General features: G+C 52.3%; 1 protein-coding gene across 3 annotated transcripts in view; it reads right to left on the bottom strand.

Moving 5' to 3' along the window:
- Positions 1-10,505: 10,505 nt before the first annotated feature.
- Positions 10,506-13,434, bottom strand: part of LIMK1 (LIM domain kinase 1) — a 40,291-nt gene continuing 37,362 nt past the window's right edge. For all 3 annotated transcript variants that reach the window (XM_039508246.1, XM_039508247.1, XM_039508248.1), the window contains 2 exons: positions 13,167-13,324; positions 10,506-12,724 (listed from right to left, as the gene is read on the bottom strand). In XM_039508246.1, the coding sequence (XP_039364180.1) occupies positions 12,562-12,724; positions 13,167-13,324 (321 nt within the window). In that variant the 3' untranslated portion in view covers positions 10,506-12,561. The remainder of the gene's footprint in view (positions 12,725-13,166; positions 13,325-13,434) is intronic.

Below are 13,434 nucleotides of genomic sequence, written 5' to 3'. Positions count from 1 at the left end.
GGCATCGAGGAACGATGCCACCTTGAGCTGCTGCTAGTCGAGACACTTCAATGCCTGGATTCTTCATGACGTGGAGCTGGCGATCCCCACCAGGAGTCGCGAGCTTGGTGCCTCAACGTGTGAGAGCTGGAGTGCGACCAGCAATGGCAGCCGTGTCGGGAGCGGCTCCTGTAGGAGGGGGGAACCGGGGCTGCCCAACGTGGGTCTAGCCTCCCCCCGTGCCTTCTCTCTACACTTCTGAGACGAAAAAGCCTTCCTCTGCTTTTTTGACGGGGAGCAGTGCTGGCCACTGGAAGGTGCTGAGGGATCGCCACGCACCAAAGACAAAGTATCCGGTGCCGATTCCATTCGGTGCACCGGGGTAGGAGCCAGTGCCGACTCCATGAGAATGGCTGAAGTCTAATGTCTCTCTCTTTTTTCATCCTGGGTTTGAAGGACCTGCAGATTTTACAGCAGTCGCTGATGTGGGATTTGCCCAGGCAGCGGAGACAGTCCGTGTGTGGGTCACTCCTGGGCATCGAATGCCTGCAAGACTCACACGATTTATACCCTGGGTCTCAGGGCATGCCCCGGCCCGAAGAATAACTAACTAAACTAGAACTTTCATGAACTAACTGATACAGGTACTACTGAACAACGAAAGAGATTTGGGATGAGCTGCAGCAAAGCTGGAGCGAGTAGTTCCGATGCACTGTCACTGGCGGCAAGAAGGAACTGAGGGTGGGGGAAGTGTGCGGCTCCCCTTATAGTGCGCTATCGTGGTGCCACTGCAGGGGTCACAGCAGAGCTCCCCCTATGGGTACTGCTGAGGGAAAAACTTCCGGCACCGGTGCACGTGGCGAGCACGCACACCTACTGTGGAACAGACATGAGCAAGCACTCGAAGAACTAACTTCCTGGCAGGGACCATGAAACATCTTTGGGAAGCTCATGGGGTGAACCACTTGGTTGCTACACCTTACCACTATCAAAAAAATGGCCTAGTGGAGAAGTTTAATGGGACTTTGGGGGCCATGATACGTACATTTGTGAATGATTCACTCCAATGATTTGGGACCTAGTGTTGCAGCAGTTGCTCTTTGCCTACAGGGCTGTACCACATCCCAGTTTGGGATTTTCACCCTTTGAACTCATTTATGGCCGCAAAGTTAAGGGGCCATTACAGTTGGTGAAGCAGCAACGGGAGGGGGTTACATCTTCTCCAGGAACTAACATTTTGGACTTTGTAGCTAACCTGCAAAACACTCTCAAAGACTCTCTAGCCCTTGCTCAAGAAAACCTACAGGATGCTCAACAAGAGCAAAAGGCCTGGTATGATAAACATGCCAGGGAGCGTTCCTTCAGAGTAGGTGACCAAGTCATGGTCCTGAATGTGCTCCAGGCCAATAAGATGGAAGCATCATGGGAGGGGCCATTTATGGTCCGAGAGTGCCTGGGAGCTGTAATTACCTCATAGCATTCCCAGACCCTACCCTAAAACCTAAAGTATACCATGGTATTTCCCTAAAGCCCTTTTATTCCTGAGAAATCAAGGTTCTCCAGTTTATAGCGCTGGAAAGAGATGATGCTGAGTGGCCTAATGGAGTCTACCAAGAAGGAAAAAGCAATGGTGGCGTAGAAGAGGTGAGTCTTTCCACAACCCTTGGGTGTAAGCAGTAACAGCAAATCCAGGAGCCGTGCACCAGCTTCGTGCCAATGTTTTCATCCACCCCAGGACGGATAGAATGGACGTACCACTCCATTGACACAGGTGATGCTCGCCCAATTAGAGCCCAAATCTACTGGATGGCTCCTCAAGCCAAAACAGCAATAGAAAGGGAGCTTAAGGACATGTTACAGATGGGTGTAATCAGCCCCTCTGAGAGTGCATGGGCCTCTCCAGTGGTTCTGATTCCCAAACCAGATGGGGAAATCCGCTTTTGCATGGACTACCATAAGCTAAATGCTGTAACTCGCCCAAAAAACTATCCAATGCCATGCACAGATGAGCTATTGGAGAAACTGGGATGTGCCCAGTTCATCTCCACCTTAGACTTAACTAAGGGGTACTGGCAAGTGCCGCTAGATGACCCAGCCAAGGAAAGGTTGGCCTTCATCACCCATGCAGGGGTGTATGAATTTAATGTGCTCCCTTTTGGACTGCGAAATGCACCCACCACTTTCCAGAGACTGGTCAATAACCTTCTGGCTGGATTTGAGGAATCTGCAGTTGCCTACCTTGATGATGTGGCCGTATTCTCAGATTCATGGGCAGAACACCTGGAACACCTCCAAGCTGTCTTCCAGCATGTAAGGGAGGCAGGATTAACCGTTAAGGCCAAAAATGTCAAATAGGCCTAAACAGGGTAACGTATCTTGGACACCAGGTGGCTCAAGGAACTCTTAACCCCCTACAGGCCAAAGTAAATGCTATCCAAAATTGGCCTGCCCCTAAGTCAAAGAAGCAGGTCCAATCCTTCTTGGGCTTGGTCGGGTATTACTGACAATTTGTACCATACTACAGCCAAATTGCCACCACACTGACAAACCTAACCAGGAAAAAATAGCCAAATACAGTTCAGAGGACTGAGAAGTTGGGGGGAGGGATAGCTCAGTGGTTAGAGCATTGGCCTGCTAAACCCAGGGTTGTGAGTTCAATCCTTGAGGGGGCCATTTAGGGAACTGGGGTAAAAATCTGTCTGGGGATTGGTCCTGCTTTGAGCAGGGGCTTGGACTAGATACCTCCTGAGGCCCCTTCCAACCCTAATCTTCTTCTATGCATCAGAAAGCCTTTAACTGGCTTAAGGTGGCCCATACATCTGACCCTGTACTAAGGGCCCCAGACTTCAACCAACCATTCGTCATAACCACAGATGTGTCCGAGCTTGGTGTAGGACCAGTTTTAATGCAGGAAGGACCAGATCAACAATTCCATCCTGTCGTGTTTGTCAGCAAAAAACTTTCTGAGAGGGAAACCCACTGGTCAGTCTCAGAAAAGGAAAGTTATGCCATTGTGTATGCTCTGGAGAAGCTATGCCCATACATTTGGGGACAGTGTTTCCACCTGCAGACTGACCATGCTGCACTGAAGTGGCTTCACACAGTAAAAGAGACTAACAAAAAACTTCTTCAGGGAGTTTAGCTCTTCAAAACTTTAATTTTGAGATGCAACAAATTGCAGGAGCCTCGAACAAAGTGGCTGATGCACCCTCCCGGGAAGGTTTCCCAGAATCAGCCGGGTAAAAATGTCCCTGTATTCAAAGTCATTGTAGTCCTTAAAATGTAAAAAATACTGTTAGTTCTTCATGTAATTTGTAGTAAAATTAGAGATGTATGTATCTTATTAACTCTGCTTCCTAAACCTCCAGGAAGAAATCCCAGCCAGTGTGGAGCCGACCTAAACCAGGCTGGCCAGCACCGTCTGTGATTTGGGGGGTATGTGATAAATGAAGGTGGTGGTGGCAGGAGTTCTCTGTTATGGACATCCAGCCAGCCAGTTAGCTATAAAATCCTTCTTAGTAGCTGTTCTCTACTTGCTTTACCTGTAAAGGGTTAAAAAGGATCACTGCTAGGCATAGGTAAAAGGAAGTGAGTGGTTACCTGGCAAAAAGAGCCAATGGGAAGGCTAGAACTTTTAAAAATGAAACAAGACCCCCCCCTTTTGTCTGTCTGTTGTTCTTCTCAGAGAGCAGATGACACAGGGCTAGAACTATGCTGTAAAAAGCTTGGGGCCAGGTATGAAAAATCATCTAAATCATACCTGGAAACTACTCACTTGAAACCCTCAGATATGTCAGTAGATCAGGAAATGTCTAGGAAAATGCGATGAGGGGTGGGGTGGCGGGTGAAAGAGCTTGAGGATACCCCTCAGGAAGGAATTCCCAAGTGCGCCTTCCTGGGTTCTCAAAGGGATTTTTGCACTTGGGTGGAGGCAGCATCTACCCATCAAAGGTCAGAGAAAAGCTGTAACCTTGGAAGTTTAATACCAGCCTGGAGTGGCCAGTATTAATTTTTAGAATCCTTGTGGGCCCCCACCTTCTGCCCTCGACGTGCCAGAGTGGGGAATCAGCCCTGACATGGTCACTCCACTGTCTAGCCCCAGAATGACTGACGTTTCTCCCTGAAGCCCCCTTCTAATCTGGGCTTTTTTGCTGTCTAGTTACCACCCAGCTCAGCTTCAGTGTTAAGCCTCGCCCATACTCCAGGTCAGCCAGGTAACGGACCTGGCCTCTCAGATCCACACTGACCCTTTCAATGCCTATACATCCCATCCCAATTCCCCTCATTATCACAGGCCTCTGGACTCCTGGAGTTTCATGGAGTTTAAGACTAGAAGGAATCATCAGCTCATCTAGTCTGCCCTCCTGGATCACACAGGCATTCCTTTCACTCAGTTACCCCTGTATTAATCACCTGGGTTAGACCAAAGCACATCGGTCCTCAGGACGGAGACTAACCTGGTGTGTGCCATGGTGCCAAAGGCCCCTGCAGTGGGAGGGAATTTACCCCCTGCTATCCATGCCTGCACTGAATACCAAATTGAGTGTCTCTGCAATGCTCTCACCAGTGTATGTGAGTGCTTCCTAAATATTGATGAATTACGGTCACCCTGTGAGAACAGGAGGGGTTGTTATAACCAGGGCCAGTGCAACCATTTAGGCAACCGCCTGCTAGGATTTGGGGGACACCATTTTCTTCGGCAGTGACTGCGGCGGCCAGATCTTCAGCCACCCTGGTCGCCGCTGGCATTTAGGCGGAGAGAGCTGTGGCAGAGGAGCGCAGGGAGGGCCACCTGCAGCAAGTAGGGGGGGGCAGCATGCAGGGGAACTCCCTGCCCCAGCTCACCCCTGCCCAGCCTCCTCCCCGAGCACGCCATGGCTGCTTCACTTCTCCCACCTCCCAGGCTTGCGGCGCCAATCAGCTTAGGCACCGCAAGCCTGGGAGGCAGGAGAAGTGAAGCGGCGACGGCCTGCTCGGGGTGGAGACGGAGCAGGGGTGAGCTGGGGTGGGGGGGTGCTTCAGGGCGGAGGGTGGGGAGCTGCCACAAGGGGGGCGCCTCAGGGCGGAGGTGGGGAGCTGCCGCGGGGTGGGGGTGGAGGGCGCAAGGTGGAAGTTTCGCCTAGGGCGTGAAACATCCTTGCACCGGCCCTGGTTATAACACCACCCCCAGTTTACAGATGGAGAATTGAGACAGAGAGAGTTTAAAGCAAAAATTGTCCAAGTGTCCACTAATTTGCGGTGCCCAACTTGAGACGCCTGGGACCTGATTTTCTAGAGTACTTGGCATTTTTATGTTCAAAACGCTGCTCCAGTCGTCTTCAGTTGCAGAAGCAAGTGCTCAGTACGTCTACAACTCTGGCCCCAGGTGCTTCAGAGTAGGCATGCGCACACACACACAAAACTAGTGACTACCTGTAAATGTTCCGATTCAAGTGACTTGCCCAGAATCAAACAGGAACTCTGTGGCAGAGGCAGGGATAGAATCCAGTTCTCCAGGAAAGCACTCAACATCAGCTGATGTGAAGGAGCTTCCCACACCTGAGCCATTCTTTTTAGGAGACAAATCTGACGAACTGTCCCAGATTGAGGTGTCAATAGAGGAGGTTGTGGATCAAACTAATATATTAAACAATAAGTCGTCAGGACTATATGGTATTCGCCCACAAGTTCTGAAGGAACTCAGATATGAAATTGCAGAACTACTAAATATGGTATGTAACTTAGCGCTTAAATCGGCTTCTGTACCAGCTGACTGGAGGATAGCTAATGTGATGCCAATTCTTTAAAAAGGCTTCAGAGGTGATCCCAGCAATTACAGGCTGGTAAGCCTAACTTCAGCACCAGGGAAATTGGTTGCAACTGTAGTAAAGAACAGAATTATCAGACACTTAGATAAACACAATATGTTGGAGGAGATTCAACACAGCTTTTGTAAAAGGAAATCACACCTCACCAATCTATTAGAATGGTTTGAGGGAGTCAACCAACATGTGCACAAGGATGATCAAGTGGATATAGCATAGTTGGACTCTCAGAAGGCCTTTGACAAGGTCCCTCTCCAAAGGCTCTTAAGCAACGTGAGCTGTCATGGGATAAGAGGGTCCTGTGATGGATCAGTAACTGGTTAAAAGATAGGAAACAAAGGGGGGGAATAAATGGCCAGTTTTCAGAATGGAGCTAGGACTGGGGCTGTTTAACATATTTGTAAATGATTTGGAAAAAGGGGTAAACAGTGAGGTGGCAAAATTTTCAGATACAAAATTACTCAAGATAGTTAAGTCCAAAGCAGACTGTGAAGAGCTACAAAGGGATCTCACAAAACTGGGTGACTGGGCAACAAAATGGCAGATGAAATTCAATGTTGATAAATACAAAGTAATGCACATTGGAAAATGTAATTCAAACTATACTATGTGATACAGCATGGCCAGAGGGCAGCAGGAGAGTGTCAGAAGGGAGCCTTATTCCCTGTAAGGGGAAGAAAGTTTTCTATAGATTAACTAGAGCACCTGAAGCCAATTAGAGCACCTGCAGTCAGTCACATGATAAAAACCCCTGCTTCAATCAGACAGTGTGGGAGTTGGAGCAGAAAGGATTGGTACTGGAGCAGAGAACAGTTTGAAGGAGTTGGAGCAGAGAACAGTTTGAAGAGAAGCAGAGGAAAGTTTGGAGGAGTGCTGCGGTGGGCTAAGAAGTCCAAGACCATAGGCAAGGGGCACCTGGCTTGTGCAGAGGGAGGGCAGGAAGCCCCCCCCCCACAAGCTGAAGGGCAGGAGAGAGAAGTAGCCCAGGGGAAGGAACCGCCAGTTCAAGTGGTTCACCACTATCCTCAGGGCCCCTGGGCTGGGACCTGGAGTAGAGGGCGGGCCCAGGTCCCTCCCTCTCCCGTCCCCTCCTCAAGGGCACTAGTGGGGCAATTAATATTCCAATTCAGGGGCAAGAAATGGTGCCCTGAACCCCCAAAGAAGAGAAAGTGCGAGACCCATCAAAATAGTGCCGGCAATTTGCCACAACATGCAAAATGACTAAATTAGCTGTTACCAATCAAAAAAGAGATCCTGGAGTCATTGTGGAGAGTTCTCTGAAAACATCCACTCAATGTGCAGCAGCCATCAAAAAAGCGAACAGAATGTTGGGAATTATTAAGAAAGGGAGAGATAAAACAAAAATATCATGTCACTATATAAATCCATGGTACACTCACACTTTGAATACTGTGTGCAGATGTGGTCGCCCCATCTGCAAAAAGATACATTAGAATTGGAAAAGGTACAGAGAAGGGCAACAAAAATGATTAGGAGTATGGAACAGCTTCCATGTGAGGAGAGATTAATGAGACTGTGACTTTTCAGCTTGGAAAAGAAATGACTAAGGGGGATATGATAGAGGTCTATAAAATCTTGATTAGTGTGGAGAAAGTGAATAAGGAAGTGTTATTTATTTCTTCTCATAACAGAAGAACTAGGGGTCATCCAATTAAATTGATAGGCAGCAGGTTTAAAACAAACAAAAGGACAAACGCACAGTCAACTTGGGGAACTAGTTGCCAGGGGATGTTGTGAAGGCCAAAACTATAACAGGCTCAGAAAAGGACTAGCTAAGTTCATGGAGGATCGGTCCATCAATGCCAATTAGCCAGGATGGTCAGGAATGCACCTCCATGTCTAGTTGGCAGCCGGTTTCAAGTGGAGTGCTCCAAGGGTCAGTCCTGGGGCCGGTTTTGTTCAATATCTTCATTAATGATCTGGAGGATGGTGTGGACTGCACTCTCAGCAAGTTTGCAGATGACACTAAACTGGGAGGAGTGGTAGATACGCTGGAGGGTAGGGATAGGATACAGAGGGACCTAGACAAATTAGAGGACTGGGCCAAAAGAAACCTGATGACATTCAACAAGGACAAGTGCAGAGTCCTGCACTTAGGACGGAAGAATCCCATGCACTGTTACAGACTAGGGACCGAATGGCTAGGCAGCAGTTCTGCAGAAGAGGACCTAGGGGTTACAGTGGACGAGAAGCTGGATATGAGTCAACAGTGTGGCCTTGTTGCCAAGAAGGCTAACGGCATTTTGGGCTGTATAAGTAGAGGCATTGCCAGCAGATCGAGGGATATAATCATTCCCCTCTATTCAACATTGGTGAGGCCTCACCTGGAGTACTGTGTCCAGTTTTGGACCCCACACTACAAGAAGGATGTGGATAAATTGGAGAGAGTCCAGCGGAGGGCAACAAAATGATTAGGGGGCTGGAGCACATGACTTATGAGGAGAGGCTGAGGGAACTGGGATTATTTAGTCTGCAGAAGAAGAGAAGAATGAGGGGGGATTTGATAGCTGCTTTCAACTACCTGAAAGGGGGTTCCAGAGAGGATGGATCTAGACTGTTCTCAGTGGTACCCGATGACAGAACAAGGAGTAATGGTCTCAAGTTGCAGTGGGGGAGGTTTAGGTTGGATATTAGGAAAAACGTTTTCACTCAGAGAGTGGTGAAGCACTGGAATGGGTTACCTAGGGAGGTGGTGGAATCTCCTTCCTTAGAGGTTTTTAAGGTCAGGCTTGACAAAGCCCTGGCTGGGATGATTTAGTTGGGTTTGGTCCTGCTTTGAGCAGGGGGTTGGACTAGATACCTCCTGAGGTCCCTTCCAACCCTGAGATTCTATGATTCTGTGGTGTCCCTGGCCTCTGACTGCCAGAAGGTGGGAGTGGATGAGAGAGGATAGATCACTCAGGAAATTGCCCTGTTCAGTCTGTCTCAAGTATCTGGCGTTGGCCACTTTCAGGGTACAGGATACCGGGCAAGATGGACCATCGGTCTGACCCAGTATAGCTGTTTTTATGGTCTTAGCCATGAGACCATCCTTTCTCTTCCCGCAGTCCCTGCCTCATTCACTACATACTTTGCCACAAATGAGGCAGGGGTCTTACAGATTCCATTCTCAGAGCACTGAATGATACAAGGATCTGGTGGAAAAAAATAGTATGGGCTCATGTAATTAAAGATGGTATAATGCAGATGCAAAAGGAGGCTGAATTAAAGTTGCACAAGAAACCTTAACTCCTGCATTTTCTAACTTTGGAGGGCCTTGCCGTTCTTTGAATATAGATTTTTGTGTTTAATTTCTCAATTTAAAAACAAACAGAAATTCCATCATGTGGAACTATGCTGACTACAGCTTGGATTAGGAACAGTGGTTGACTTTAGATCCACTACACAGAGCTCTGCCATCTGAGCAAAGGATGAACTGGCAGCAGTAGTAAGCTGTACACTGCTAGAGGGGGATCAGACACACAGAAGATTTTTTAGAAGCTCGTAATGGCCTAACTGGGGTGAATTTTCCCAGGGACAGCAAACAGCCCCTCCTTGACACCAGGGCAGCCCTCCTGCCAGATTCCAAGCCCTTGCTCCAAAACAGCATAGGGTTGTAATCATGTATCAACATGGTCAAAGCACCATATTGTCCCTTGAACTCATTCCAGAAACCTTCCAAACTCTTGGCATGGGGCATTTCAACCTGAACAGTTAAAACCTGTAAGTGCTGGGCAACCTTCACCACAGACACGGCTACCCATGACCACGCCCTCCTCTGGGGAAAACACTTTTTGCTCCTTAGTAGCTGGGTGCACTAGGTGGGGTGTGATACAGCTGATGCAGCCACAGCGCAGCTGGCCCTCCTGGCAGGCAGAAAGAGGACTGAAGAGCCTTCCCACCCTAGCTGTAGCCCTGCAGTTCAGCATCAAGGCATGTTGTTGGGTGGGGAGGCTGGCCCCGCCCTGCCCATGCAGATACAGACACCAAGTGGCTGGACAGTTGTTGGGTGGGTGTTTGCATTTGGAAGGCAGTGCAGGGAATGTTTCTGACACATGTGCGCTTTTCCAGCTAGTGCCCCCATGTCCCCTCTGCCGGTAACGGCTACATCCTCCTCTGACTTGAAAACTAGCCTGGCCCCTTCTGCCTTCCCTGGGCTGTCCACTGCTCTCCCAACTCGGGTGAAGAGCTGCTCTTGCTTTCTGGCTGCAGGTCTGTAGTAGCAGGTAGCTGGGCCTCTCCGTTCATGGCTCCTATGCCAGCAGGGAGAGAACCCTGGCAGAACCGAGCACAGGCAGTCACAATGGAGAGGGGATTTAGGCTTTGCTATTCAGCTCCCCCATCCCCCCGCCCAGCGGCACCTGCACAGCACAAATGCCGTGTGGTCATGTACGAGTGATGCCTGCTTTAAGCTCAAGGCATTGGCTCTGTGGAGTCCCAGTCATATCAGGAATGGGGGCTCTGCTGGGTGACTCCCCAGGACTGTCCAGGGAGCCCAGACGCTCTGCCAGTGACTCCTGGGCACGCAAACTGGGACAGCCTAGAAGCTGATGCTGTTTGAGAGAGAGGATGAGCCACCACAGCCCTGGGGCACATGGCTCCATGAAGGAGTGACTGGGGGCCATTGTGTGGTGGCCTGAACCACCCCCACCTCCAGAGGGGCCACCAGCGGAGATGGCAGGGCAGGGCCCTGCTGTGCTGAGTGAGGCAGTCAGAGGGGAAGGACTGGATTTATTGAGTCATGACTTGTTACATCACAGTTTGAGAATTCTCCTTCCCGCCTCCGAGGACATCGGTTTTACTTCCAGGTAAAAGTGCGCAGAGACGCTTCACAGTTTGAATGCTTCCTGTAAGCAGAACTGAGGCAGAGTGACAATGGCAAACTCCAAATCGCCATGGCGGCCATGAAAAAATAATACAAACTCTTCTCTTTAAATATATTACAGAAAATTAACCTGAATAAACGTAGCATGAACAGCACCGCACTGCAAAAACCACTGGGGGGCACCCTCCAGACCAGAGCCCCTCTGCCAGTGCTTTCCCACAGAGACCCCGCATGGTGCTGGGCAACGGGTCAGCAGCCCCCTCATGGAGCCTTTCTAGTGGGTGGGAAAGGAAATGAAACCAGCTGTGTCCCCCAACCCCCTGTCCCCTGGTTCAGAAAACCCAGAGCTGTGGGCTTGTGACAAACGGGGGGGGGGCACACCCTCCATAGAGGGACACATTAGCAGGCATGTGAAGGGAGCAGGAGTCACATACGCTGCAACAGAGACATGCACACCACTGTACAGTTACGGGAAGAGACACTCCAGCCACATGTGCAGGGAGTTGCACCCCCTTCAAGGGACTCACAGCACGTACTCTCTCCTTCTCACGCACACAGGCAAGACACCTCCACACAAGAGACACACCCAGAGCGGACCCATGCTCCTACCCCACAGAACACGCTCACGCCGGCGGGTGCCTCGCCCCTGCTCAACAGGAATTTGGCTGGGGGAGCTCCACAGCCAGTCACCCAGGAGGGCTCCTGTCCCTCTGGCTTGGGCTCTGCATCTGGGACCTCAGGCGGACGTGGCGTGAACACGGAAGCAGGGACTGTGATGGCCCGGGAGATACACAGTGCAGTCCTAGAGAGAGGGGAGCTGGCTCCTAGAACACCAGGGCACAAGAGAGGCCAAGGCCCCTGAGCAGAGCTGGGAGACGTTTAATGAGAGAGGGGATGTGCCAGAGGAGAGCAGAGGCCCCGGCAGCCTGCCAGCAGGGCAGGAATGGGATCAGATCCCCTCTGGGAGTGCTCCCCTCTGCTGGAGGGCCCAGGTCCCCTTCTTCGATCCAGCTGGCCTCATGCCAAGGTGTTCTTGCACTGAACTAAGCACTAGCAAAGAGACGGGGGCTGTAGGCCCAGGGAGGAGAGAGGGAGGGGGGAGTGACACACAGGGACCCCGAAATGGAAAAGAAAGAGTTTGTGGGACCCCCAGCCATCTCTACGGAGGGGGCATTGCAACCGTTATCTACTGGGATCAGAGGCACCCAGCCCTGAAGTAACACCCTCCCTCCCGGCACCATCAGAGAGACACATGCACCCCATCACACACATGCACACGCCTGCCCGCTGCCTGCAGAGCGCCGGTGAGCTCCCACGGGCCCCATGGCCCAGAGAACCCTTTAGCTTTGCAGTGCAAGTTCACAAACCCAAGGCACCACTTTGACAGGCCAAGCGGCTGCACAGGGGAAGGCCGGGGCACCCTGCAGGCTCTGAGTGAGGCCCAGTGCCCCCCAGCCGCTGGGGCAGAGCCCGGGGTCGGAGCGAGTCAGTGCCCCCTCACCCCCTGAGGAGTGCAGGCAGGCGGCTCCCCAAGGAGTGGGGGAGGGGGGCTGCAGGCTGCGCTCAGCTCCTGCAGGTCCTGCCGCATGGCAGGCTGCCGCACACCCAGCATGCTGAGCTCCGCATGGGGAGGGGCTATGTACATTGCTGCCGTCCCGTGGGGGCCATGGGCAGGGATGCAGGGAAAGTGCAGTGGGTGGGGAGGGCTGGCTCCCCCAAGGGAACTGAACGGCAAACACGGCAAGGGTAGCAACCAAAGTGGCCTTGCTGAGAGGGCTCGGCCACCGGCTGCTGCTGAGGCACCCCAGAGATCCAGCCCTGGGGGGGCCGGTGGCAGGAGGGGGCAGTGCTTGCCCTCTGGGCTGTGCTCCCCTTGCGTTGTGAGTGCGAGGGAGGAGCGTGTGAGAGCTCTCCCCCCACGCCAGGGGCTGGCTGCTGCCTGCGGCCTGGTGCTCAGTCAGGGACCTCGGGGTGCATGGGCAGCCCGCCCTCGCCTCGCCGGTACGACTCCCAGAAGGCCCGATCCAGCTGCTCCAGCTGCGAGCTCAGCGGCAGGCGGATCTCCAGGTGCATGTGCAGTGCTTCCAGCCACTGCGCCAGCCTGGGGAAGGCGGGCCTGGGGGAGAGAGGCCAGGTTAGATCCTGAGCACGAGGGCAATCCCTCGCCCCCTGAGCACAAAGATCAGACCCTCCCCCCTAGCACCCTGAGTGCTTGGGCCAGACCCCTCCCCGCAGCACCCTGAGCATGGGGGTCAGACCCTCCCCGCCAGCATCCTGGGACACAGGGGTCAGACCTCTCCTCACCCAGTCTGAGCTTAGCATGAGGGTCAGAGACCCCACAGCCCCCAGAGGGAAAGCGCCCTCTGCAGGGGGCAGGAGCACTGTTCAATTCCCCCCTCCAGCCCAGAGGCTCTCGTTCTGTCAGCAGGGAGCAAGGTGTATGGGGCATTGCTGTGTGTGTACAGGCAGGGGGCGCTGTGCGAGGGTTTATGGGACCAGCGGCCCCTTTCCCTTCCCCACACTCACTGCCTGGGGCTGGCCAGGGCTCCCCTGCTCACCTCTTCTCAGGGTCCAGGTCGCAGCAGCGCACGGCGATGGGAAAGAAGCTCGGGGGGCAGGCAGGAGGGCAGTATCGCTCCAGGAACCCTCGCACGTTGAGGCCGAAGTCCATGGTCCTGGGCAGGTAGTCGGGGTCAGCGCTGACCCGGCCGATGATCTGGGGTTGGGGGAGCACAGGGGTTAGGAGTGGGACCCAACACAACTCAATGGAGAGCTCCGTCCAGGCAGCATGAAGCCACCTAGCGCTGCAGGGACACCCGGACACAG

Source organism: Mauremys reevesii, linkage group 20 (genome assembly GCF_016161935.1).
Source record: "Mauremys reevesii isolate NIE-2019 linkage group 20, ASM1616193v1, whole genome shotgun sequence".
Lineage (NCBI taxonomy): Eukaryota > Metazoa > Chordata > Testudines > Geoemydidae > Mauremys > Mauremys reevesii.
Note: the sequence above shows the minus strand (reverse complement) of the source record. Positions and strands in the feature narration are given on the sequence as shown.